The following is a 23,364-nucleotide window of genomic DNA, read 5'->3' as shown; positions in this document are numbered from 1 at the left end:
GAGCCCCCCCGGAGGGGCAGCCCACCAGTGTCCCTCCTGTTCTTTGGCATGCCCCGGCTGTCAGTGGACGCCCCACCGGGGTTTGAACCCCCCGAGCAGGGGGGTGGCCAGGACCCCCACGCTGGGGCCATCAGAAGGAGGTTTCCTGCACGGCGTAGACGGGGGCACCGGCACTGCGGACGTACCCCTGTCCCTCCTCCCCCTGCCAGTCGGGGCCAGGGGGGGACAGGCCATTGGGCACCCCATGGCTCTTCTCCGTGCTGTCCGCATGGCCGGGGGCCTGTGGGGACAGAGCCGGGGGCAGGGAAGGCACAGAGGATGCGGCAGGGGCAGGGGGGGTGCCCCCCACGCCCCCCGCCCCCCGGGGTGCTGGGCATCTGTCCCTCACCTGGGCAGGGTCGCCTCCCCCGCAGCAGAGCCACCGCCGGATTTTGGGGGGCAGGCAGCAGAGCAGCCAGGGCAGCACGGGGGAGATGGTGCGGGGGTCCAGGGCCACTGCCGGTGTGGGGCCTGGGGGTACAGGGCCGTGAGTGGGGCAGGGGCGGCACGGCGGCCCCCCCGCCACCCCACACTCACCGGTGAGCAGGCTGACCAGGACCCCCACCAGGATGACAGTGGTGGAGTTGTGGGCACTGTACCACATGTAGGACAGGCTGTAGAAGCGCTGCAGCCCCGTGGGGCTGGGGGACACGGCGTCAGGAGGTGGTGCAGCAGCACCTCCCCACCCTGCACACCCAGTCCCCGAGCCCCCGTCCCACCCACCTTGGGGGTGCTGATGTGGGGGGCAGCAGCGTGGTAGCCAGGACGGTGCTGAGGTTGCCCACGGTGGGGAGCGCTGTGCTGTTGGCCGGGGGGACCCCCTTGGCCTCTCCTGTGCTCTGCAGGAAGCTGCCGATGCCTATCCAGAAGGCCATGGCCAGTCCGGCCAGCAGCCCCACGACGGCTCCCTGTGACGGGGCACAAAGAAGGGCACTGGCCCCCGTGCGGACTCAGGGCGCCCCACACCTCCCCACACACCCGCACGAGGCTGGGGGACGCTGGCTGGGCCAGGGGACACTCACCGTGGGGTTGGCGCAGGGGAAGAACATGCCGAGGCAGAAGAGCCCCAGGAGCGGACCCCCCACCATGCCGAAGATGCTGATGGCCGCCTGCGGGGACACGGCCTTCAGCACCAGCCCACAGCCCTGGGGTGCCAGAGCGGGGTCACCCACCCCATCCGGGGTGCCACCGCGGGGTCACCCACCCCATCTGGGGTGCCACAGCTGGGTCACTCACCCCATCTGGGGTGCCACAGCCCGGTCACTCTCCCCATCCGGGGTGCCACAGCTGGGTCACTCACCCCATCCGGGGTGCCACAGCCCGGTCCCTCACCCCATCCGGGGTGCCACAGCGGGGTCACTCACCCCATCCGGGGTGCCACAGCGGGGTCACTCTCCCCATCCGGGGTGCCACAGCCCGGTCACTCACCCCATCCGGGGTGCCACAGCTGGGTCCCTCACCCCATCCGGGGTGCCACAGCCCGGTCACTCACCCCATCCGGGGTGCCACAGCTGGGTCCCTCACCCCATCCGGGGTGCCACAGCCCGGTCACTCACCCCATCCGGGGTGCCACAGCTGGGTCCCTCACCCCATCCGGGGTGCCACAGCCCGGTCACTCACCCCATCCGGGGTGCCAGGGCTGCTGCAGCCCCGTGCCTACCTGCAGCACAGGTCCCAGCATGGAGGACACATACGCCATCCCCAGGCACAGCAGCCCATAACCGAGAGCTGGGGAGGGGAGTGGGGAGTCATGGTAGTGCTGGGGACCCCCCCACCATGCCAGCCCCTGGCCACCCCCCACCCACTCACCCAGCAGCTTGGAGAGCAGCGTGGCCTGCGACTCCGACAGCCGCGGGAAGTGCGGCCGCACCAGGTCCTCCATGGTCACCGTGGCCAGCGAGTTGAAGGCGGAGGAGATGGTGCTGGGGAGGAGAGGGAGCAGGAGGGGGCTCGGCCAGGACACCTGAGCCACCGCCCCAGGGCCGCCCACTCACCTGAGGGCCCCACTGAAGAGGCAGGCGACAAAGAGCCCGGGCAGCCCCGGCAGGTCCCGCAGCACGTCCATCACGAAGAACAGCACCAGCTGCGGCAGGAGGTCAGTGCAGGGCTTGGGGCAGCAGGGGACACGGGGGAGGGGCTCTTAACCCACCTGGTCAGAGGAGGCAGGGCGCTGGCTGGGTGCCAGTGGGTGCTCCAGGTTGTAGACGAACATGACGAGGCCAGTGAGGCAGCTGAGGCAGAGCACAATCTGCTGGCAGGGGAACACGGCGTAGCAGGAGCTGCGGGCGCCGTGGGGCCATCAGACACGGGCTGTGGCGGGGGGCCCATCCCGGCTGCAGGGACCCCCAGTCCCAGCCCCACTCACAGCTTGGCCTCCCGCTCGCTGCGGGCGCAGAGGTAGCGCTGCACCTGCGCCTGGTTCACCCCGTACAGCGACAGCATCATGAAGACGCCACCCACAGACAGCGACCAGAAGGTGTGACGTTCCAGGGGGCTGGGGTCCAGGCTGTGGGGAGGACCAGGGGGGTCATGGTGAGGGCTCCTCACTGGCACCCGATACCCCATGGGAAAGAGGGTAACGGGGATGGACCACACCACCGCTCCAGGGTCACTGTCTCCCACCCCAGGCTGCCCCAAGTGTCCCCAGAGCACAACAGGGGGGTCCCAGGAGGTGACTCACTCAATGCCGGCGATCTTGCCCTCCTGCTCAGCCACGCGCCACACACGGGCCATGCCCCCCACCCGCCATGCGCCCACCACGATGACGGCAACCTGCCCCGCCAGCATCACCAGCGTCTGGAACACATCTGTCCAGATGACGGCCTTCAGGCCACCCTGATGGGGACACATGATGCCCGTCACCACAAGGTGACAGTGCTCACCCTGGCACGGCAGGGGCACAGGGCACCTGCGGCAGCAGGGACTCACCAGCGTGGTGTAGAGCGTGCAGACCAGCCCCATGGTCAGCACCGCGCTCCAGAGGTCAAAGCCCGTCACTGGAAGTGGCAGAGGACATTAATGGGGTGAGGGGCGGCAGCCCCCGGGCACGGCCCCACACCTGACCTCATTATACCTGCGTTGAGGGCCAGCGCGGGCGTGTAGAGCACCACCCCCATGTAGATGACCTGCGGGGAGGGAGAGCAGTGCTGAGCCACGCCCAATGCCCCAAACTCTGCAGCCCCCACAGCCCCCGGCTCCACTCACCATCTGGAAGATGAAGGTGATGGTGCCGAAGACCCGCACTGTCTTGTTGAAGCGCAGCTCCAGGTACTGCGAGGAGAGAGGTCAGGGCACCCGGCTGCAGGGTGCTCTGTGCTCTCCATGTCCCCCTGCCCTCCTCGTATCCCTTCTGCCCCCCCGTGTCCCCCCTGCCCTCCCCGTGTCCCCCCATGCTCACCTCATAGGTGCTGGTGATGCGCAGACGGTAGAAGACGGGGATGAAGATGTGCGCCGGGATGAGCAGCCCCAGGAAATAGGAGCAGCCGAGGAACCAGTACTCAGTGCCAAAGCGAAAGATCTCAGCTGGCACGCCCAGGATGGCCACAGCTGACTGGAAGGAGGCCAGCAGGGACAGGGCGACGGGCAGGCAGCCCATGTCACGGTTGGCTAGCAGAAACTCCTGCACTGTGCGCTGCCGGTCACCGCTCAGGGCGTAGAACAGCCCGATGGCCGAGGACAGCACCAGCAGCAGCGCGAAGATGCTGTAGTCGATGACCGTGAACTCCATGGTGAGCGCGTCCCCGCGCTGCCGCCCCGCCGCTGCCACCGCTGCCCAGCCGCCCGCGCTCCGCCGGCCTCATGGGCACACCTGAGCCCGGCAGCACGTCCTGACCGGCATCGGCCTGGCCCTGGCAGCTGCAGGAGGGACGTGTCAGCGCTGCGGGGACCTTCGCTCGCTCTGTCTCGGCCTCAAGGCCCCAGAGCGGGGAGAGCAGCCAGACCCTCCTCCTCCTCCTCCTCCTCCTCCTTCTCCTCCTCCTCCCTCTGGGCCGGGCTTGTCTCCCCCGGGCCACCCCACCTGCCCCGCTGAAGGAAACTGGAGAGTCTTCAAAGAGCACCAAGACAATGGCTGCAAAAACAGTCCCACCCTGGCCCCCCGCAGCACCGGCACCACCAGTCCCGGCAGAACCGGCCAAGCTCAACACAGCTGTCTCCTGTGCAGGACAGCCCCAGTCCCACCTGAGCCAAACCCAACAGGACCACCCCCGGAGCTGAACAGCCTTGAGCCCGCGGTGCCACTCCCACCCGAGCCAAACCCAACCTGGCCCAACCACCCCAGCATTGCACAGCCCCACCAAACCCGGCAGCACCGGTCCCACCAGCACCAAAGGCAACCCGGCCCCAAGCACTGCAGCAGCCCACGGCCCTGTCGGAACTGCCCCCAGTGCACAGGAACGCACAGAGGGGAGCTGGCAGCCTCGGGGTTCTGGGCATCAGCCAGGCGGAGCAGACGCCTGAGCATCCACTGGCTCTGGCACCTTGACCCCGCTGACAGGGATCCCCCAGAGCCCCCCATGCTCTGCCCCCACCCTGGCTCCTGTGGAACAGGAGGGGACAGCCGGGCAGACTGCTGCCCCTGCCTGCCCCCACATCCAGAGGACTGCCACTGCGGGCACCTGGGAGCAGCAGGTGCCACGGGGCTGTGGATACCCCCCTTGCTGGCCTGGGAGGGGTGCAGGCTGTGGGGGACCCTCTGTCCCAGCAGGGCTGCGTTAGGGGCAAAGGGAGGACAAGTCTGGACTGGGGGTGGCAGGGAGTGGCACAGTGCCCGCCATGATCCCATCGTGATCCCTGGAGGAATTCTTGCCTGGGAATGCTTGGTGGGATTAGGCTGAGCCCCTCCTGGCACCCCTGGCACAGCCTGCCTGGGCCTGCCTGCCACAGGGCCGGGGGCAGCTGAGCTGGCGCGGGGTTCTGCAGCACCGGCAGTGCCAGCAGTGTCTGGGTGGGAATGGGGTGAGAGGGAAGTGTCTCGGCCGCCACCAGCCCTGGCCTGTCCCTGACCAGGACAGGCTCCACGTGCAGCAGCTCATGGCCAGGGTCCAAGGTCACTCCCCACATTCCCCCATGCAGACTAAATATGGGAGGTTACACCGCGTCCCCCAACGGGCACACGCCAGCCCCAGACTCCTGGATGGCCCTAGCCCAAGGCTCCCATGCCCCACAGACCCCTCGGTGCCCCCGAGGCTCTGCTGCCTCCAGCCCTGGTGTCCCCACACCCCCATCACCTGCTGGTCCCAAGCCCTGCTGGCTCGGTCACCCCACTGAGGGCCTGCTGCCCCCTCACCCAGACGGTCCCGGAATGCGCCCCACAAAACCCAGCAGTCCCAGCCCCAGGCTCCGCTCTCGCAGCCCTAGGGTGTCCCGTGTCCCCGCGTGGTGAGCCCGCTGCCCCGTCCCTGCCGTCCTCAGCCTGCCTCCCGCGGTGCCCCCTGCTCCTCTCGCTCCATCACACCCTTCCTTGCCACCCCGTGTATGCGGGGATGCCGCTGGAGCCGCCGCTGCCCAGTGCTGTCCCCGGTGCCCTCGCCCCGGGGCTCCCAGGCGCTCTACTCGCCTTCCCCGGTGTCCGCGGTGTCCCTAACACAGGGCTCTGCTCCCCGTCCCCGATGTCCCCGTCCCGGGGTTCTGCTCCCCGTCCCCGGTGTCGCCAGAGCCCCCATCCCGGGAGCCGGCCCCCGGCCCCCGCTGCCCGCAGAGCGCCCGGTCCCGGTGGCAGGTGGCGGCGGTGACCTTGTCCCGGCGGCCCCGGCGCGACACTCACCGGCGGCGGCGGCACTCGCCCCACGTGCCGCCGCAGCCGGGGCGCGCCGGGATGACGCCGCGGGCAGGCGGGGCCGCTCCCGCCGCCGCTTCCGCACGGCCGCCGCTGACGGCGTCACCGCGGGGCTCCCGTCCCGACCCCCGGCCCCATCCCGGCCCCGCCGCGCTCCGCCCCTCGGGCGGGCACCGCGCCCCGGTGCCCCCGCTGCGGGGGCCCCTCCGCGGTTCGGGTCCAGAGGGCGCCCGGGCCGGGCCGGCGGGGGGAGAACGGGCACGGAGCTGCCCCCGCCCGCTCGGGGCTCCCCGCCGCGGCGCGGGGATGCTCGGGGCTGGCGGGGCCGCGGGCGCGTTCGCGCTGCTGCTGCTGCCGCTGCTGCTGCCCCGGGCCGCCCGCGGGGTCGCGGTGAGCAACGGGGACCGGGGCCGGGGTCACGGAAGCGAGGGGAGGGCCGGAAACGGGGGGCTCCGGTGGGCAGAGGATGTCACGGGTCAGAGGCGCCGAGAGGTCACGGAGTGCCCGGAACGGGGCTGGGAGGTCGGGGGGGAGCCGAGGGTCGGTGAGTGCCCGATCGAGGGTGTCCTGAGGTCGGGGGTGCCCGGCTTGGAGGTGCCCGGGCGTCAGGGAAGCCGTGGGTTGCCCTAAGGCCGAGAAGGTTGTCCGTTTCCGGGGAGCGGCGGTACCCGGGGTTCGGGTCACGCCCGGGGGTCGGGGATAGCCGGGGGTCGCGGGATGCTCGGGAGCCGGGGGTGCCCCTGTGCCGGCGCTACCCATGGCCCCTCGACCTCCCCAGGTGTGCGGGCTCTGCCCGGGGCCGCCGCGGAACGGCTCCATCGTGGCCCGCTTCTGTGAGTCCCGGCGCGACACCGAGAGCGACGGGCGCTGCTGCCGGGAGCGGGGCCCGACCCCAGGGCAGCTTCTGGGGTACAGGGGTGCACAGGCTGGGGGCGAATCTGGGGTGCTGGGGGGGTCGGGGGCCATGTGATGGGAGTGCTGGGGGGATGGAGGGTGCCGGGATGGGTTTTTGGGTTCCCAGCGGTGTCAGAGGAATGGAGGGGCTGGGGAATGCCTGGATGGAGCATCCTGGGTGGTGGTGCGGGAGGACCAGGTGCAGGCCGGGGCTGAGATGGGTGCTGGGGGTCACAAGAGCATCAGGGGAAAGTGTGGGGGACATGCATGCTACTGTGTCCCCAACCACTGCCCCTTCCCAGGCTGGACCTGAGCAACTGCTCCCTGCACAGTGTCCCCCCGGGACTGGCCGAGGCCACCGCTGCCATCGTCCTGTGAGTTCCCCCGGGCCCCCTCTGGCCCCGGCAAGGAGCTGGGCCGGGCTGGGAGAGGGTGTTGGGGCAGGTTTGGTGGGACATTCCCATGGGCCCAGGCCAGCACAGCCATGCCCTGCTGGTCCCGGGGGCAGCTCCCTTCCCTCGTGGCTGTCAGTAACATTCCACAGGGTCTGACCAAACAGAAACCACCCCCGTTTTTAAACGGGGAGCCCTGGGACCTGTGTGTGCAGGCAGCCTCACCCCTGTGCCCAGCAGGAACATGGGTCAAATCATTCTGGAGCTCTGTCATGGTGTGCATTGTCACAGGACAGCCCTCCAGTGAGGGCCTGTGCTGGCACGTGAGAGATGAGCCACATGGTCGCATCTCGGCTTCTGCCACAGTCCCACACGGTGTCCTCATCCCCGGGCTTTGAGACAGGTGCCAGGGAGGTGCCACCTCCAGGGCACTGGCAGGGCTCAGGGCTCAGTGTCCAAATGAGCCCAGTGAGCCGTGGTGTCCCTCAGGGCACCGTGACACCTCAGCCCATCAGTGTTTTTGTTAATGACCAAGCGGTCCCTCACCGTGACACCTCAGCCCATCAGTGTTTTTGTTAATGACCAAGCGGTCCCTCACCGTGACACCTCAGCCCATCAGTGTTTTTGTTAATGACCAAGCGGTCCCTCACCGTGACACCTCAGCCCATCAGTGTTTTTGTTAATGACCAAGCGGTCCCTCACCGTGACCCCTCAGCTCATCAGTGTTTTTGTTAATGACCAAGCGGCCCCTCAGAGGCCCCGCAGAGACCTTTGAGCCCCGGCTGTAGGGCTGCACTCCCAGGGCTTCGGGTGGGTGGGGGGGGGGGGGTTGTGGGTGCACGGGAACGGCCTGAGTTCAGTTGTGCTGGGGGTACCGGGGTACCCCGGTGCCTGCCAGGCCTGGGGTGCTGGATGGGACTGAAGGTCCGTGTGCTCGCAGGGACCTGACCGAGAACCCGCTGACAGCTCTCCCCAGTGACTCCTTCCTGGGCTTCATCCACCTGCAGAGCCTGTGAGTGCTGGGGGAGTCGGGGGCTGGGGGGTCAGTGCGGTGCCGGTGCTGAGCTCTGCCCCCAGCGCGGTGCCGCTGGCGCTGCAGTGCCCAGGCGGGAGTGACGCCTGGCAGGACGTGACGGTGGACAGGAGCAGCCGGCTGTGCCAGGGACAGAGGAACCCCTGCAACAGCTCTGTGGGACACGGTAGGGTGCGGGACTGTGGGTCCCTGGCAGTGGGTGCATGGGGCTGGCACAGGGGTCTGGCTGTGGTCCCTGACCCCCTGCTCTGCCCTGCCAGCCTGGCCATGTCCTGAAAACTCTGTGTGTGCCCCGGACGGCCCTGGCCTCATCCAGTGCCTCTGTGAAAGTCCCTTCCATGGCTACAAGTGCCTGCGTGAGGTGAGTGCCTGTGGGACTGAGCCTCGCTCTGCCTGGGCCCTGGCTGGAGCAGCAGGGAGCACTGATGCTCACTCCTGGTCCTGGGCAGGGCACGTTCCCGATGCTCCTCTTTGGGGGAATCCTGGGCACTGCCACCGTGTCCCTGTCCCTGCTGCTGTGGGGCACCCAGCGGAGGAAGGCCAAGACCCCCTGAGCAGGGCAGGGCGCCGTGCCTGGGCTGGAAGCTCTGTGGCCAGAGGATCAATAAAGCTGCAGGTCCTCTCTGTGTGTCTGTCTGGTTCTTTCCCGGGGGAAGGGTGGGGGTGTGGTGGAACCCACGTGAGGGGGGCCATGCAAATTCCCACCGTTATAATACTGGCTTTTTGCAAATATTAAAATGGATTTTTATATGTAGTGTTAAAGTAACGTTGTTATAAATATATGTTTTGTACTTCTGTTGTTAATTAAGCTTAGACATAGTAGTGCAATAGCTGATATCAGTGTGCTTGTGTTAAAATGCCTGCTTGGATGGGATAACATCCCATTGTGATTGCTGTGGGGGAACAGGTGAGTCCACTGAAACCACCAAGGCAGGACGAACACAATGAAGAATAAGTCCATTGGAGTTACTGAAGAAGAACAGGTCATGTCATCAGTGGTTTCCCCACTCCCTGTGGGAGGGGTCTCAGTCTCAGTCCTTGGGAGGAGGGTTTTCAGTCTCCGTCCGTCTGTCACAGTGGTAACGGGGCAGATGAGAGGTTTCCAGTGGGAGACCACTAGGGTCACCCCAAAAGTTCATTCGGCTTAAAAGAGGAGAGTGGGAAATTATGCAGTAGGCTGTTCCTGGCTGGGTCCATGCCAGATCCTGGTGATTCCTTGCCAAGTCCTTGCCAACTCCTTGCCAGGTCTTGTTCGGAACAGCTGACATGACAGTACAGCAGCTGCACCTGCGCTGCCACTCTCTCCAAGCCAGAACTGTAGCGGGGGAAGGAGTTTCTCCTCGTGGCAATCGGTAGGCAAATGTGGGGGCCTCTTACACCAAGGAGGGGCCATGTAAAATAGTTCCTGGAAAATGTAAACTAGTTTATGGATATGCATAAGGGTCTATGAAGATGCAATAGGCTGATGGAAAAGGTATTTACCAGGTATCCCCAAAGGTGACAGTGTGGTCTTGGCTGAGTGCCGAAATGCACCCGGCTGCAATAACCTTTTCTTTATGGCATGTGTCTCCTATCGTCCTTTATGAAGCTTTTAAAATTTTCACAGGAGAGTGAACAATGCGTCTCCTATCGTCCTTTATTAAACTGTTACAATTTTCACAGGAGAGTGAACGCGTTTTTCACAGCACCGTCCCCACGCTGGCTGCACGCTCGGACCAAAACGGGGTTGAGCGGGATGAGCGAACCTGGGCGGCCAAGGCCACCCCTGCAGCCGTGGGGAACGGCGTCTGACCGGGAGCCAGCGGGGCTCCGGCAGCCGGGAGGAAACCGATAGATTCACAAGCACACGGATCGCTGCCGTGCAGCATCAATCTGTCATTAACCAGAGAAACCAGGGGAGAGCGCGAACGCAGTCCCCCACTACCACAAATTATGCAGTCGAGTTTCCCGCATTTGGGGAAATCGCAGGGGTCAGCACACCCGGAGTGCAAGGGATGAGCCTCGCCCTGGGAAAACCACCTGCCTGATCATGGTGTCTCCCCTGCCAGGTAAGTATGACTGCCCGCCCGCCCCGCCCGCACCGCCCGCCCGCCGCACGCCTCGCCACCACACGGCCGGCCCCACCCCGGCCCCGCTCCCGCCCGGCCCCGCTCCCGCCCGGCCCGCACGGCCCGGCCCGCACGGCCCGGCCCGCGCAGCGCCCGCGGACGCGCCAGGGCAGCGCGGGCTTGGCGCGGGCCGTGTCCCGGCATGCCGCGCGGCGGAGGAACATTTGCATGGACACGCCCCCGCCCCGCTCGCCCCGCCGCTCCTCGGAGCCGCCCGGGCCGGGCCCCGCCGGGAGCCCCGTGTGCCGCGGGAGCCGCTGCCCCGAGCCCGCGGCTCCTCCCTCCCTTCGGGCCGGGTTCTGCTCCCAGCGAGCGGCCAATGGCTCAGCGGCCACGCTCTCCCGCGGCCGGCATTCCCCTTTCCCCGCGTTCTGCCCGCTCCTGCCGTGCCCCTCCCGGTGCCGCCGTGCCCCTCCCGGTGCCTCTCGTCCGCGCAGCCCGCTCCTCCCGGCTTTCTCTTTTCCCTCGCACAAACGGTGAGCCGAGCGTGCGGCGTTCCCGGGAGAACCGGTCAGGCCCAGGGCTCTGCCTGCAGGCACCGATGGACAGCTACAAACCTGCAGATTTATTCAAACCTCGAGATACCATTTCCCCCTTAGAGCCGGATCTTCCCGCTCGACGGCAAAGAAAAGGCGGCTCTGTTCTCCCCCGGGGCTACGAGAGAAGACGTCTGTCACAGCCAACCCCCCAAAGTGCCTCCCGGTCTCCGGGACCGGGGCCAGGAGGGCGTCGGCATTCGGGACAACCCCAGGAACAGCAGCGCTCTGGGCGCGGGGCTCCCGTCACTCCCGCACCAGTCTGCCCCGGTGATTTCGGCTTCTTCTCGGGGCACCAGAGTGGCAAATTCGAATTGGCAATAACCCAGCCTGTAAAAAAGAGCCTGTGAACATTTCCAGTCCTCGCCGGGCCTCTCGTCTTACCGGGGTTGGTCTTTTCTCTCCACTGGGGCTCCCGGTTTCAGCTCAGCTTTTAGCAGACTCACGTTTCTCTCTTGCCCCAGGATTCCCAAAGCCCACACCGGTGGTTTGAGGGCACTTCCATGTAGGAACGTGCCCTCTGTTGATGGAGTGACTCCATTATTCTTTGTCTGTTTAAAAAGGCAAAAAGCCTAGAAGTTTCTTTCCCCACTTTGGTCAAAAGACACCTCATAGAACCTTTTGGACTTCACCTCAGACCTGAGGTTACCTAACTAGACAAAGGCTGAAAAGTCTCACTTAGGTAATTCACTAGAAAAGGAAGAGAACAAAGGAAATAATCGCTTTTCTGGGTGTTTTAGTAGAAGCAAGAACCTCTTGCCCCCAGCTCGGTTTTTCACTGTAAGAGCTTTGTGATTTTGCCTTTTATTAAACCTTTTTCTGTTTCCAACACTGCCTCGGAAGCCATCCTGCTACTTTTATGCCATTCAGGGTAGCTAAACTATCTCATTGTAATAAGTTCTCTGAGAGCTGATAAGACCTGGCTCCAAGAGAAACCTATCACCTAAAACTTTCCCTGGCTGAATGGGCAGAGCTGCACCTTCCACGCATTTTCCAGAGGAATATGCAAACCTGACAGAGCCCTTTGGAAAAGTTAACTGTGCATTTTCCTTGCGCAGCAAACCCCGCCTGAGCAGTGGCAAAGGGCACTCGGGCACCTGGGGAAAGCGATGGGGTCAGTTTGTGTTCCCAGTCCCGAATTCCATGGGATGTCCGAGGGATTTCCTGCCCTGAGGGATTTCCTGCCCTGAGGCTTTTCCTGCCCTGAGGGATTTCCTCCCACTGCAGCAACGACACCAACGACCTTTTACTCCAAGGTCCCTCACAGCCAGTAACTTCGGAACAAGATACCCCAGTATTCACTGGAAAATCCACGGCTCCGTTCCCCGGCTTAAGTGGAACCAAAGGATTGGCCGGGGAGGGAGGAGATGCCTGCGGTCCCCTTCAGTCCGGCCCAATCTCTTCCCCTTCTGATTTGTCCTTCTGTCCAGGCTCAGCCCGTCCTGCCTGCAACCCAGCCCGAGATGTTTTGGAGGGTGTTAATCCCAGCTCACGGCTGGTCCCGGCAATGGGCCTCGCCTTCTGCCTCTGCGGCGCCCCTGACACCAGCTTTGGTCATTTCCTCTGGGCCTTCTCTTGCGCTTCTGCCCAGGGCTGCAGCATCACCTGGGGAATGCCCATCCCCTGTGCTCCTTGTCTTTTCCGCAGTTTCCGTCCCAGACCCGGCACGGGCTGCCGAGCAGCACCGTGAAAAACAGCGCCGTGTCGGCTTCCCGTGCCGGGTCTGGATCCGTCTGGGGTCTGGATCTGTTCGGGATCCGGTTCTGTTTGGCGTCTGGATCCGTTTGGGATCCGGTTCCGTTTGGGATCGGGATCCAGATCCATTTGGCGTCAGGATCGTTTTGGGATTCAGTTCTGTTTGGGATCGGGATCCGGATCAGTTCAGGATCCAGATCAGTTTGGGATCCGGTTCTGATCGCGATCTGGTTCCGTTGGGATCTGGATCCGTTCAGGATCGGGATCTGTTCGGGATCGGGATCTGTTTGGGATCTGGTTCCTTTCGGGGTCTGGATCCATTCAGGACCGGGATCTGTTTGGTATCAGGTTCCATTTGGCATACGGTTCTGTTCGGGATCTGGATCAGTTCAGGATTGGGATCTGTTTGGAACCGGGATCCGTTCGGGATCTGGATCCATTCAGGATCCGGTTCTGTTAGGGATCCGGTTCAGTTCGGGATCCTGTTCTGTTCGGGGTCTGGATCCGTTCAGGATCCGGTTCCGTTCGGGAGGATCTGGATCAGTTCGGGATCCAGTTCCGTTCGGGATCTGGTTCCGTTCGGGATCCAGTTCCATTCGGGATCCGGTTCCATTCGGGATCCGGTTCCGTTCGGGGTCCGGTTCCGTTCGGGATCCGGTTCCGTTCGGGAGGATCCGGACGCTCCCGGGAGGGGCGGGCCCGCTCCGCCGCGCCGCCAGGGGGCGCTGCCCCGACGGGGCGCCCGGAGGCGGGGTTTGATATGGGGGCGTGTCCATGCAAATCACAGCGGGGTGGGGCGGTGCGGTGGGGTACGGCTGAGAGGGCGTGTCCATGCAAATGTTCCTCCGCCGCGCGGCATGCCGGGACACGGCCCGCGCCAAGCCCGCGCTGCCCTGGCGCGTCCGCGGGCGCTGCGCGGGCCGGGCCGTGCGGGCCGGGCCGTGCGGGCCGGGCGGGAGCGGGGCCGGGCGGGAGCGGGGCCGGGGTGGGGCCGGCCGTGTGGTGGCGAGGCGTGCGGCGGGCGGGCGGTGCGGGCGGGGCGGGCGGGCAGTCATACTTACCTGGCAGGGGAGACACCATGATCAGGCAGGTGGTTTTCCCAGGGCGAGGCTCATCCCTTGCACTCCGGGTGTGCTGACCCCTGCGATTTCCCCAAATGCGGGAAACTCGACTGCATAATTTGTGGTAGTGGGGGACTGCGTTCGCGCTCTCCCCTGGTTTCTCTGGTTAATGACAGCTGTAGAAATTGACGTTCCTGGGCGCTTGGTCCCGCTTCCCTCTCGCTCCGCTGCCGCTCCCGCTGTGGTTTGGTGCGGCTGATAAGTTTTCTCCCAGCACTCCCTGCCTGCCCGGGCCCGTCGCTGTCCCGTCCGTGCCGAGGCGGCAGAAGCTCGCAGCCCCTCCGGAGCGGTCGGGCTTCGCCGCTTTTGCCTCCCGGCTCCCGGCCGAGCGGCGCTCGAAGCGGCCCCGGCCCGCCCCGCGCTCGCCTGCGGCGGCCGGCGACACTCGGGTTTGCCTGTACGGCGGACTCCGCGCCCCGCTCCCGACGGTGGCACGGCTGGGAGGAGAGATTCCGTCCAGCTCGGGTGTGGACAACTGATACACAGAAAGCAAACCGCTCAGCAGCGCCTCCGGATGCTCCTTGAGCAGGTATTCGTCATTACGGCGTGCCGGCCGCATGAGGGATAGCTCCTGCCGTTCCTTGGTTGTGAGAGGAAAGATGCGCGCTAATGTCTTTACAAATAATGTCACGGGTGAAGCTATGCGTGGTAGCGTCTTTGAAGTGGGTCCGAATGTCTCTGCTGACTTTGGGCAGCAGGTTTGTTGCAGAGCCCAGACAGTTTGGCTCCTGAAGGAGTCTGCACAAGGCTGAGCTTCTGAACGTTGGGGTAAAATAACGAGTTCAAGGGGGGAATACGTGACAAGTGGGTCGGGAAGGCTGCACCTTCCTGGTACCTCAGCCAGTGGGGAGAGGAAGAGGGCAACAGGCAGCTGGGAGTTAGGAGAAAAGGAGGCTGCACCCTCCAAAAACCTGGGAGAGAAAACCCCGCGGACGTGTGCTCCAGTGGACTCTCTCCCTTTATTCGAATAAAGTTGAAGAACTCCTCTGTCTCCTTTTTGGACATGAACCTCTGGCGTTTGTAGATTTTCCTGACAGTTACAAAGTTATTTCCCTTATCTAGCATTACAGCGTCTTTATTCGTTTAATTTCTAAGACATCGTTTACACTTTCTTAAAAAGGCTTTTCATAACTTCGCCTACTCATTTTGAGTTAGTTCATGGTCTCTGCTGTTATCTTGCATCATAAACAGTTCCTTACACGCTTTTCTAGGGGTCATTCCGAAGCTGACTTGCCTTGGCCTCTGGTAAACTTCATCTCGGCACATAATCTTTTTTTTTTTTTCTCATTAGCTCCAGCACTTGTCCCCTTCAGACCGATTTTTTCTGTATTCGCAGCTTAAATCGTCCTTTGTTGCGCTATCTCGTTTGTTAGGGTTAAGCATAACCACCGTACACAGTTTCTTCTATTCTGCAAGAAAGGGGATGAATTTCCTTTCATATCAGCTCTCGTGGCTCACAAGGACGCGTCAAATTCCTGCCGCTGGGAGTCCGGCAGCCCTCGCGGACTCGGTAGGTGTGACCCAGGCAGCGATCACCGAGCGGGACCGGCATCTCCGCGCCTTCTGCCTGGCGGGGACCCGCTCGGAGCCGCTCTCCGCCAGGTGTTTCCCCGGGCCCGCAGACCCGGGCTGGGACAGGCCGGGACCGCGCCGGCCCCAGACACGGCGGTCCGGAGCCGCCCTCGGGAGCCGCTCTCCAAGTCCAGCGGGGAACAAACCGGGCACCGGCAGCGCCGGTTTGCGGAGGGCCGGGCGGGAGATGCGGCAGGACCCCCGGCTATCCCTAAGCCAGCTAGCGGGGACGGGACAGGGACACTCTGACCGCCGCCACCGGCGCGGTTCAGCGCCGTCCCCCAAACACCTGAGCAGGCAGAAACCGGCGCTGCGGTGCCAGCAGAGACGGGGCTCCGCGAGCGATAGAAAACTTCTGTTCTTTGACCAGCAAAGTCAGGGGAGAGCGCGAACGCAGTCCCCCACTACCACAAATTATGCAGTCGAGTTTCCCGCATTTGGGGAAATCGCAGGGGTCAGCACACCCGGAGTGCAAGGGATGAGCCTCGCCCTGGGAAAACCACCTGCCTGATCATGGTGTCTCCCCTGCCAGGTAAGTATGACTGCCCGCCCGCCCCGCCCGCACCGCCCGCCCGCCGCACGCCTCGCCACCACACGGCCGGCCCCACCCCGGCCCCGCTCCCGCCCGGCCCCGCTCCCGCCCGGCCCGCACGGCCCGGCCCGCACGGCCCGGCCCGCGCAGCGCCCGCGGACGCGCCAGGGCAGCGCGGGCTTGGCGCGGGCCGTGTCCCGGCATGCCGCGCGGCGGAGGAACATTTGCATGGACACGCCCTCTCAGCCGCACCCCACCGCTATTGCCGCTTCTGCCGGGCGCTCCTACTGCCCCGTCCCCTCCCTGACCGGAACCGACTGCCAGTGCCGGTCTGGGTCCAGGTCGCGGTGCCGGTCCCGGTGTCGGTCCGGTCCGGTTCGGTTCCGGGTCTGGATTCCAGGTCCAGGTCGCGGTGCCGGTCCCGGTGTCGGTCCGGCTCCGGCTCCGGGTCTGGGTCCCCGTCCCGTTTCCGGTCCCGGTCCCGGTGCCGTCGTGCTGTTCAGGCCTCGGTGTCAGAGCACAGCGGGGCCGGGCTTAGCGCCGCAGCAGCGGCAGAGCGTGGCCACCACGGGACCGGGAGCAGGAGAGGTGCCGTGGGGCAGCGCAGGGGCTGCGGGCCGGGGGGACCAGGTGTGTCTCGGGGATACAGAGATTCTGGCTGACCCTGAATCGTTAAAAGCGGAAATCACGGTAAACACTCTCTAACCAGTCCACGTTAGAAAGCGGTATGGTTATTACACCGGCGGGCGGCACGGGGTGAGGGGAGTCCTTCCCGAAAGGCGTGACCACACCGCACGAGGATTACTGCCTTCTGTTCATTTCCCAAATTAATACATACCCGTAACACCGGCACCTCCCATCGCCGCTCTGTATTAAAATGAGATCAGTAGTCCTTCACGTGTGTGCAGTTCTTCTCTTGAATTGGGTCGGTGGTCTCAAACTGGGTCAGTGGTGCCAGGGATGAAGTCAGGAAGGTCTTTGTCAGGTCTCTGTGACCCTCTGGCAGGATCCGAGGCCCCCTGCTCCGTGATGGATTGACACAGGGTCCAGGTGCTGGGCTTTGTTCTCGTTTCAGTCTGTTCCCATAATGGGTCACTTCCTTCTACAAATGAGCTCATAATCCAACAATTAGCTTTAGCATCTAATAATCATTAACCTGTCTCTGGTGTATCTAACTTCGATATGAACTGGTTGTAACCCTCAGCTAACATCGTAACCCTTTTAAAATCATGACTGAAGCCTGCGAAGGGAATGGGACACAGGGGAGACCGGCGGGGCAGCAGGGGCCTCGCGGGGTGGTAATGGCTCGTCCTGGGCTCCAGCACAGGCCCCGGGGCTGGCACCCACAGGGTCCGTGCACAGAGCCCTTCTGGCCCAGCCAGCCCCAGCCCTGCGGGGGTCGGGGCGCTGCACAGTGAGAGCAGATGCCCATGGAGGGGATGGCCGTGTGTTGTCCTGATTTTTAAAAGTGTTTTCTTTCATGGTTCTTTTGAAAGTCTTAAAGTTCTCATAAAACTTCTTCAGTTTTCTGATCTGTTTACATATTTCTACTGGAGTTCTCACGCACTGTTCTTGTAAATAATGATTGTTTTGCATTCTTCTTTGTGAGAAGAGAGAATTGGTGGACTGTTAGTTTGCCCAGTGGCTGGAGAGGTGGTAATTCCATCCTTCAATCCACGGTCACCCCTGGAATTCTATAGATATCAGATACTCGAATAAAATGCTCTTTCTCAGCCTTTAAACTTACCAAACGTTTGTGTATTTACTTCGTGTCCAATAACAACAGCCACGAGCACACAGTGCTGTGGAAATGCCCACACACCCTCCAAGGGGCTGTCAAACCCCAGTATTCATTTCACCCCAGAGCCACCAGCTCCCGTGACCCCACAGGGCCTTGCACACCCAAAGCCAGCGCTGTAAGAGGCCGTCTGAAGCCCCCTCGTTCTACATTCTGTCTTCGGATTGCCACGAGAAAGAATTCCTTCCCCACTGCAGTTCCGGCTTAGAGCAGGACACGGCGCAGGTGGAGCCACTGAACCGTCACGCTAGCTGTTCCGAACAAGGCCTGGCAAGAACTTGGCGAGGAGTTGGCAAGGACCTGGCATGGACCCAGCACGGGACAGGCTGACACGCGGCCTGTTTCAAATCTGCGTTCTTAAGCAGAATGAACTTTTGGGGTGACCCTAGTGGCCTCTCACTAAAGAGCCCTCATCTGCCTCGTTACCACCGTGACAGACAAAGATTGAGAACCCTCCTCCCTAGGACTGGGACTGAGACCCCTACTATAGGGAGGGGGGAAAACGGTGGTCTGACCACTAATGACATGACCTGTTTCCCTTCAGTAATTCCAATGCACTTATTCTCCATTGTGTTCGCCTTGCTCTGGAGGTTTTGGTGGACTCACCTGTTCCCTCGTGGCGATTACAATGGGCTCTCATTGTTCCACTTGTTCCCCCCCTCTTTTCCTTGAGAACTATAATTGAACCCCTGAATTCACAAGATCTTCGGAGACTCCCCCGACACGACAGACGGATCCCCATCGTCCGGACCACTGAGGATCTCGCCTGTGTTGGTAGCTATTCCCATACGCCTCTTCTCTCTCTCTCTCTATCCTTTTATCTCCTTTCTGATCCCCATTATCGCATTTACTGTTTTGGCCCCTAATAAAGGTGTATTTGTTGTGATTCACTGATAGTCCCTTGTTGTTTGCCTTTTTGAACTTTTGGGATCAGTGAACAGAATCATCGCGACACCCCGCAACAAGCGGATCGTGACATTAAATTGGCGTCACGGACAGGATTTCTGTCTGGACAGGAGGGTTGCAGATGAAAAGGCACCCACACTGTCTTTGGAAATTCACAAAAGATCCCTTAGTGCAAAAGGTGGGACACTGTTGTTTTGTTGTTGTTGTTTTATTATTGTTGTTGTGTGTATCTGTTCTGGGAAGGAAGGGACAACTTGAATAAACTAAGCAGAGCCTCCCAGGCAGATTATTGTCCCTTCACCCACCCAGGGAAGCGAAGGGCGACACAGCGAGGGCTGTGTGGTTTGTGGAACTTAAGTTTGTACCTCCCTGTCGTGGTTTTGGTCCCTTCGTAAATGGAGTGATAACCTTAATGATAAAGCTAAAGTTGGGCTTTATGCTCTACTAGCTAAACACAATGCCAAACCTTCTCTGGGAGGAGAGGAATGGGCACAAAGTAACTGGTTTAATCTGGATAATGTTGTTGACAGAGTATGTTCTTTACAACATGATACAAAATTCAAACTGGGCAAAACTAAAACTATCTTATGCTCAGTTTTGGGAGCTTGTCTCACGGCAGCTCTAGAAACTCGCTTCGAGCAAAGAAGTGAGGAACATGCTATAATAGACTCCCTTCAAAATCTAGTAGAAATTTTGCAAGAACAATTATATGAAGCAAGAAATGTGATCTATGCATTGCCAGCTGCCTTAACAGAGGAACATACTAACAAATCACACAATATTGATTCCTCTGCAGAGACAGAGGAGAAGGAAACTCCTCACATTAAACAAATCTACCCTCACAAAGAACTTGAAGCAGCAAATAATTGTGGGGAACATTGCTGCCATCACTTGAGACCCTTAATTAAAACAATATGACTATCTCAGTGGTGATGGTCTCGAACCTCACATCACAACCAAACACATACCATACACTGCCACTGAGTTAGCTAAGCTTAAAAAGGAATACGGACGCCTCCCACAGGAATCAGAAACAGAACATGTTTTCCGGGTGTCCCTCACTGGTGGTGATCAAATTAAATTAACTGAACAAGAAGCCAGTGGGTACTGGGGACATGGTGTCTTCTTAACAGCTGGAGATAAATGTGACACATGGTCCCTGACACAGCGTGCAGCTTTTTGGGCTGGGGGAACGAGCCCCTTGGAAAGGGGAGATCCCATAGCTATAATTAGGACCCCCAACCAACTCTTAGAAAGTGTGCACAAAGCTGCTTGTCTGCAAATGATTCATGAAAATAAATTAATTCCTGGCTTTGAATCCCTGATGCAATTACCTGTGAAGCCAGAAATAATGACCCCATTAATTCGTGGGCTTCCAGAATCACTCAAACCTACAGCGTTTCTCTTTCAAAAAAAACTATAGCAGCTGTATGTCCTGTAGGAAGACCAGATAGATTTCCTAGTAACCAGAACGACCCATTTGTTCCCCTTTATGACTTGTTGAGGAAAGGGGTGAAATGGGATTGGACTCCTTCTCAGGAGAAAGCATTGCAATTGCTGATGTTTGAAGCAACAGCTTATCAAGCATTGTCACTATCCATCCCACAGATCCTTTCCAGGTGGAACGGGGATTTGCCTCCTCAGGGCTGTCAGTACACATGTGGCAGCAGTGTCCTGAGGGCCCGACAAGGCCTGTTGGTTTTTATTCCCGTGGTTTCAAAGATGCTGAGAAAAGATACACTGCCTGGGAAAAAGGATTGATTGTGGTTATCTTAGCTCTCATAGAAGTGGAAAAAATTGCACGACAACAGCAAATTGTGTTGAGAGGCCCTTTCAATGTTCTTAGGAACATTGTTCATAGTCACTACTGGGACCCCCCCTCCTGACGGGGTGGCTCAGAGGGCCTCAGTCAGAAAGCGGTGTGCTCCGATTGAACATGACTGTGGATTTTTCACAATGACAGAAGGAGATGTAAAAACTATAGCAATCCAAGAAACTGAGAGATTGGATAGCAGCCATGACAAACCTGCCTCTGTAATCAAAGTAGCCCCTCCTTTCTCCCCTGAGCAATCAGCAAGTTCTTGGTTCACTGACACCTCTGCTAAACGAGAGGGGAAGGTGTGGAGATACAGGGCAGCAGCCCCCCACATTTCCTCTGGTGAACTAGTTATTACTGGGGGAGAAGGCAGTGCTCAGGCTGGGGAGCTGATAGCAGTTTGGAGTGTTTCCCAGCGTGAGGCACAGAATACCTCTCTTGTCTGTATCTACTCTGACTCCTCTGCTGTGCACCAAATGATCCCAACAATCCAGCACATTACCCTGGCTAACCTGTGCTGCTGGACCTCCCTTACTCTAGGGCTAGTACCACTTGTGCTAACACCCCCTCTGAATAAATACACATGGGAAGCCTCTGATGCTCTAGGGAAAGAGCATCGGATCAATACACGCTGGATAATTCCATCATTCTAACTTTTCTGCCTCTCGGGGGCAGGATTCTGTTGTGTTTACTTTTTCAGAAGAACTCCGAGGGACATGAAGACCACCTAATCCATTGTCACCGTAGAGCAGGACGGTAACGAGAATGACTCCAAGTCAAAGGCAAAGAGAATGAACTCCGATTTATTTCAAATGCACCGCTCTATTTATGGAGAACATCGTGCGGAATTATTTCATTGGTCTTAGAGTAAAAACACTCACACCATTGGTGTGCAGTGAATGACGCATGGTGGCAGAACCTATCTATAAACAATGTGAACAACAAGATAGATTAGAGAATTATTTACATTCTTTCCCAACTGTCTCCCAGGCTCTCGCCTGGTTAGAAAACCCTCTCTTTTTCTCTCTGACTGAACTGAGAATATCCACAGTCCACTATAAAACTGGTGATACTTTTCTTCTTCCTACCACAGCCCCATGGCCAGAAACCAGCTGAGTGGCCGTGGTCTGAAATAATTGTGGTAGCATGCAGAAAAAGTGAAAGGATCTCTTTAAGCATGAAAAGGTTTGTACGCACCCAAGCATGCACAACTGGCACAATTTCACACTAACACCAACTGTAGAAGTAGTTTGGCTTTGGTCCAAAAATACTGAAGCACTTTCTTTTAAGTTTAAAGTATTGCTTTAAATACTGGGGAGAACTTGATGTTAATGTTGTGACACCTGCCACCCAACCACCAGTTATGCTTAGCCTGAAAATTTGTGAAACTGGACCATATATAATTAGGAAAACTGGCCAACAACAGATATTGTTTAATCCAGCATGGTCTCTTAAACAAGTCAAATTGCTGATACAAAACAATGTCTCAGAAATTCAGCCAGCTTGTTCACCTTTTTTGCACTTTTGGGATCGGTGAAAAGAACCATCACGACACCCTGCACAAGCAGATCGTGACATGGCCCAGCTCCTCTCCTGTACCTGCTGGCTGGGGCCTCAGCGATATGCCGGCTGCTCGTGGGCTGGGGGTGCCCGTGCAAGACCATGGCACGTGCTGCCCATGTGCAGAACGAAGGCAGAGAACAGAAATGCCCTTTCACGAAGTCCAGCACAAACTTCTCCCACTGCGTGGAAGACCTGGAGCAAAGCTTTCAGATGGGTAGCAACGGCTTCTGAACACGGAGGATGAGTAGGGAACCCGCTGGGGCGGCATCAAGGTCTTGTTGGGTTTGTCACTGTCGGTGTTTGTGTCCATGAGGGTTCAGCTGATCCAGCCTGGAAGCAAACTGGACCGTGAGAGTCGGGAAACGAGGCTTGGATGGGGCAGACGGGGGAGAGGAACAATCCTGAGTGCGCGAAGGGATGGGGAGGAAGAGGAGAGGAGAGGGAAGGGCTTTGACGGAGGCTGTCCGTCATTGCGCAGCCCATGCCCAAGCATACAAGTCGGGGCAATGGGACACCCGGGCTGCAGTGATAAGGGACCCTGAGCTCCCGGGCACCAGGGACGCCTGTGCCGCAGCTCCCGGAGGAGAGCAAGGTGATGGGAGCCGCCCTACCCCAGCAGTGACGCGCCAACGGCCAGCGAACACACCAGCGGGGTTGCCAGCCCCACAGCGCCGGGACAGGAGAGGGACAGAGCCGGGCAAACGAGGGACCAGCGCCGGCAAGGAGCGGCAGCGCTGGAGCCGCCCGGGTGACCCTCCCGCGGGTCCGGCGGGCACGGACACCGCGCAGCCCCGGCCGGGCGGGGAGGTGACCGCGCAGCCCCGGCCACGGCCGGCGGGAGCGCCCGGGACCGGCAACGGCGCTGCCACGGCGGAGGGCGTGTCCATGCAAATGTTCCTCCGCCGCGCGGCATGCCGGGACACGGCCCGCGCCAAGCCCGCGCTGCCCTGGCGCGTCCGCGGGCGCTGCGCGGGCCGGGCCGTGCGGGCCGGGCCGTGCGGGCCGGGCGGCAGCGGGGCCGGGCGGGAGCGGGGCCGGGGTGGGGCCGGCCGTGTGGTGGCGAGGCGTGCGGCGGGCGGGCGGTGCGGGCGGGGCGGGCGGGCAGTCATACTTACCTGGCAGGGGAGACACCATGATCAGGCAGGTGGTTTTCCCAGGGCGAGGCTCATCCCTTGCACTCCGGGTGTGCTGACCCCTGCGATTTCCCCAAATGCGGGAAACTCGACTGCATAATTTGTGGTAGTGGGGGACTGCGTTCGCGCTCTCCCCTGATCTCTGTGTGTGAAAAAGTAGATGAAGCACTCGGGACGTGTCGGTACCCGTTTCGCCGGTAGTTGCCCGATCATGTCTATTCCGGAGCAGTTATCGCGGTCCATGTCCGCGGATTCCCTGTCCGGGTTGGTGGCCGGCCTGACTCCGCCCGGGCTCTGGTGCTCGCCTGCCCCAGCACCTCCGGCCGTGCCCCCCGAACCGGCGCTCGGGCCCCGGCTCGGTGCTTTCCTCCGAGCCCGCTATCGCGGCGCGGACCCCCCGGCCGGTGCGCCAGGTACCGCCGCCCCGCCCCGCCCCGGGGGCGGCCCCGG

At 61.1% G+C, this 23,364-nt stretch overlaps 2 protein-coding genes and 4 non-coding genes across 6 annotated transcripts; 3 read left to right on the top strand and 3 right to left on the bottom strand.

The window, feature by feature from the left end:
* Positions 1-58: 58 nt before the first annotated feature.
* On the bottom strand, positions 59-3,815 carry SLC5A6 (solute carrier family 5 member 6). Its single transcript, XM_068183130.1, has 15 exons — positions 3,437-3,815; positions 3,244-3,309; positions 3,113-3,164; positions 2,968-3,035; positions 2,720-2,874; positions 2,405-2,545; positions 2,189-2,318; positions 2,034-2,122; positions 1,849-1,961; positions 1,700-1,767; positions 1,062-1,148; positions 763-947; positions 577-680; positions 389-510; positions 59-280 (listed from the first exon to the last, which is right to left on the bottom strand). The coding sequence occupies exons 1-15, from the start codon at positions 3,764-3,766 to the stop codon at positions 131-133; spliced, it is 1,860 nt and encodes a 619-aa protein (XP_068039231.1). The 5' UTR covers positions 3,767-3,815; the 3' UTR covers positions 59-130.
* Positions 3,816-5,913: 2,098 nt separating this feature from the next.
* ATRAID (all-trans retinoic acid induced differentiation factor) lies at positions 5,914-8,746 on the top strand. The gene is made up of 7 exons (XM_068183088.1): positions 5,914-6,205; positions 6,594-6,724; positions 7,012-7,083; positions 8,042-8,113; positions 8,179-8,300; positions 8,395-8,495; positions 8,584-8,746. Exons 1-7 carry the CDS (start codon positions 6,122-6,124, stop codon positions 8,686-8,688), a joined length of 687 nt encoding a protein of 228 aa, XP_068039189.1. The 5' UTR covers positions 5,914-6,121; the 3' UTR covers positions 8,689-8,746.
* A 1,280-nt stretch (positions 8,747-10,026) lies between these two features.
* LOC137472046 (U1 spliceosomal RNA) lies at positions 10,027-10,190 on the bottom strand. Its single transcript, XR_010998000.1, has one exon. It is a non-coding gene; the product is annotated as a U1 spliceosomal RNA (small nuclear RNA).
* A 3,336-nt stretch (positions 10,191-13,526) lies between these two features.
* LOC137472044 (U1 spliceosomal RNA) lies at positions 13,527-13,690 on the top strand. The gene has a single exon (XR_010997999.1). It is a non-coding gene; the product is annotated as a U1 spliceosomal RNA (small nuclear RNA).
* A 1,852-nt stretch (positions 13,691-15,542) lies between these two features.
* Positions 15,543-15,706, bottom strand: LOC137472043 (U1 spliceosomal RNA). Its single transcript, XR_010997998.1, has one exon. It is a non-coding gene; the product is annotated as a U1 spliceosomal RNA (small nuclear RNA).
* A 7,182-nt stretch (positions 15,707-22,888) lies between these two features.
* On the top strand, positions 22,889-23,052 carry LOC137472038 (U1 spliceosomal RNA). The gene has a single exon (XR_010997993.1). It is a non-coding gene; the product is annotated as a U1 spliceosomal RNA (small nuclear RNA).
* The last annotated feature ends 312 nt before the right edge of the window (positions 23,053-23,364 follow it).

Source organism: Anomalospiza imberbis, chromosome 3, assembly GCF_031753505.1.
Source record: "Anomalospiza imberbis isolate Cuckoo-Finch-1a 21T00152 chromosome 3, ASM3175350v1, whole genome shotgun sequence".
Classification (NCBI taxonomy): domain Eukaryota; kingdom Metazoa; phylum Chordata; class Aves; order Passeriformes; family Viduidae; genus Anomalospiza; species Anomalospiza imberbis.
This window is presented reverse-complemented; position numbering and strand designations above follow the sequence as displayed.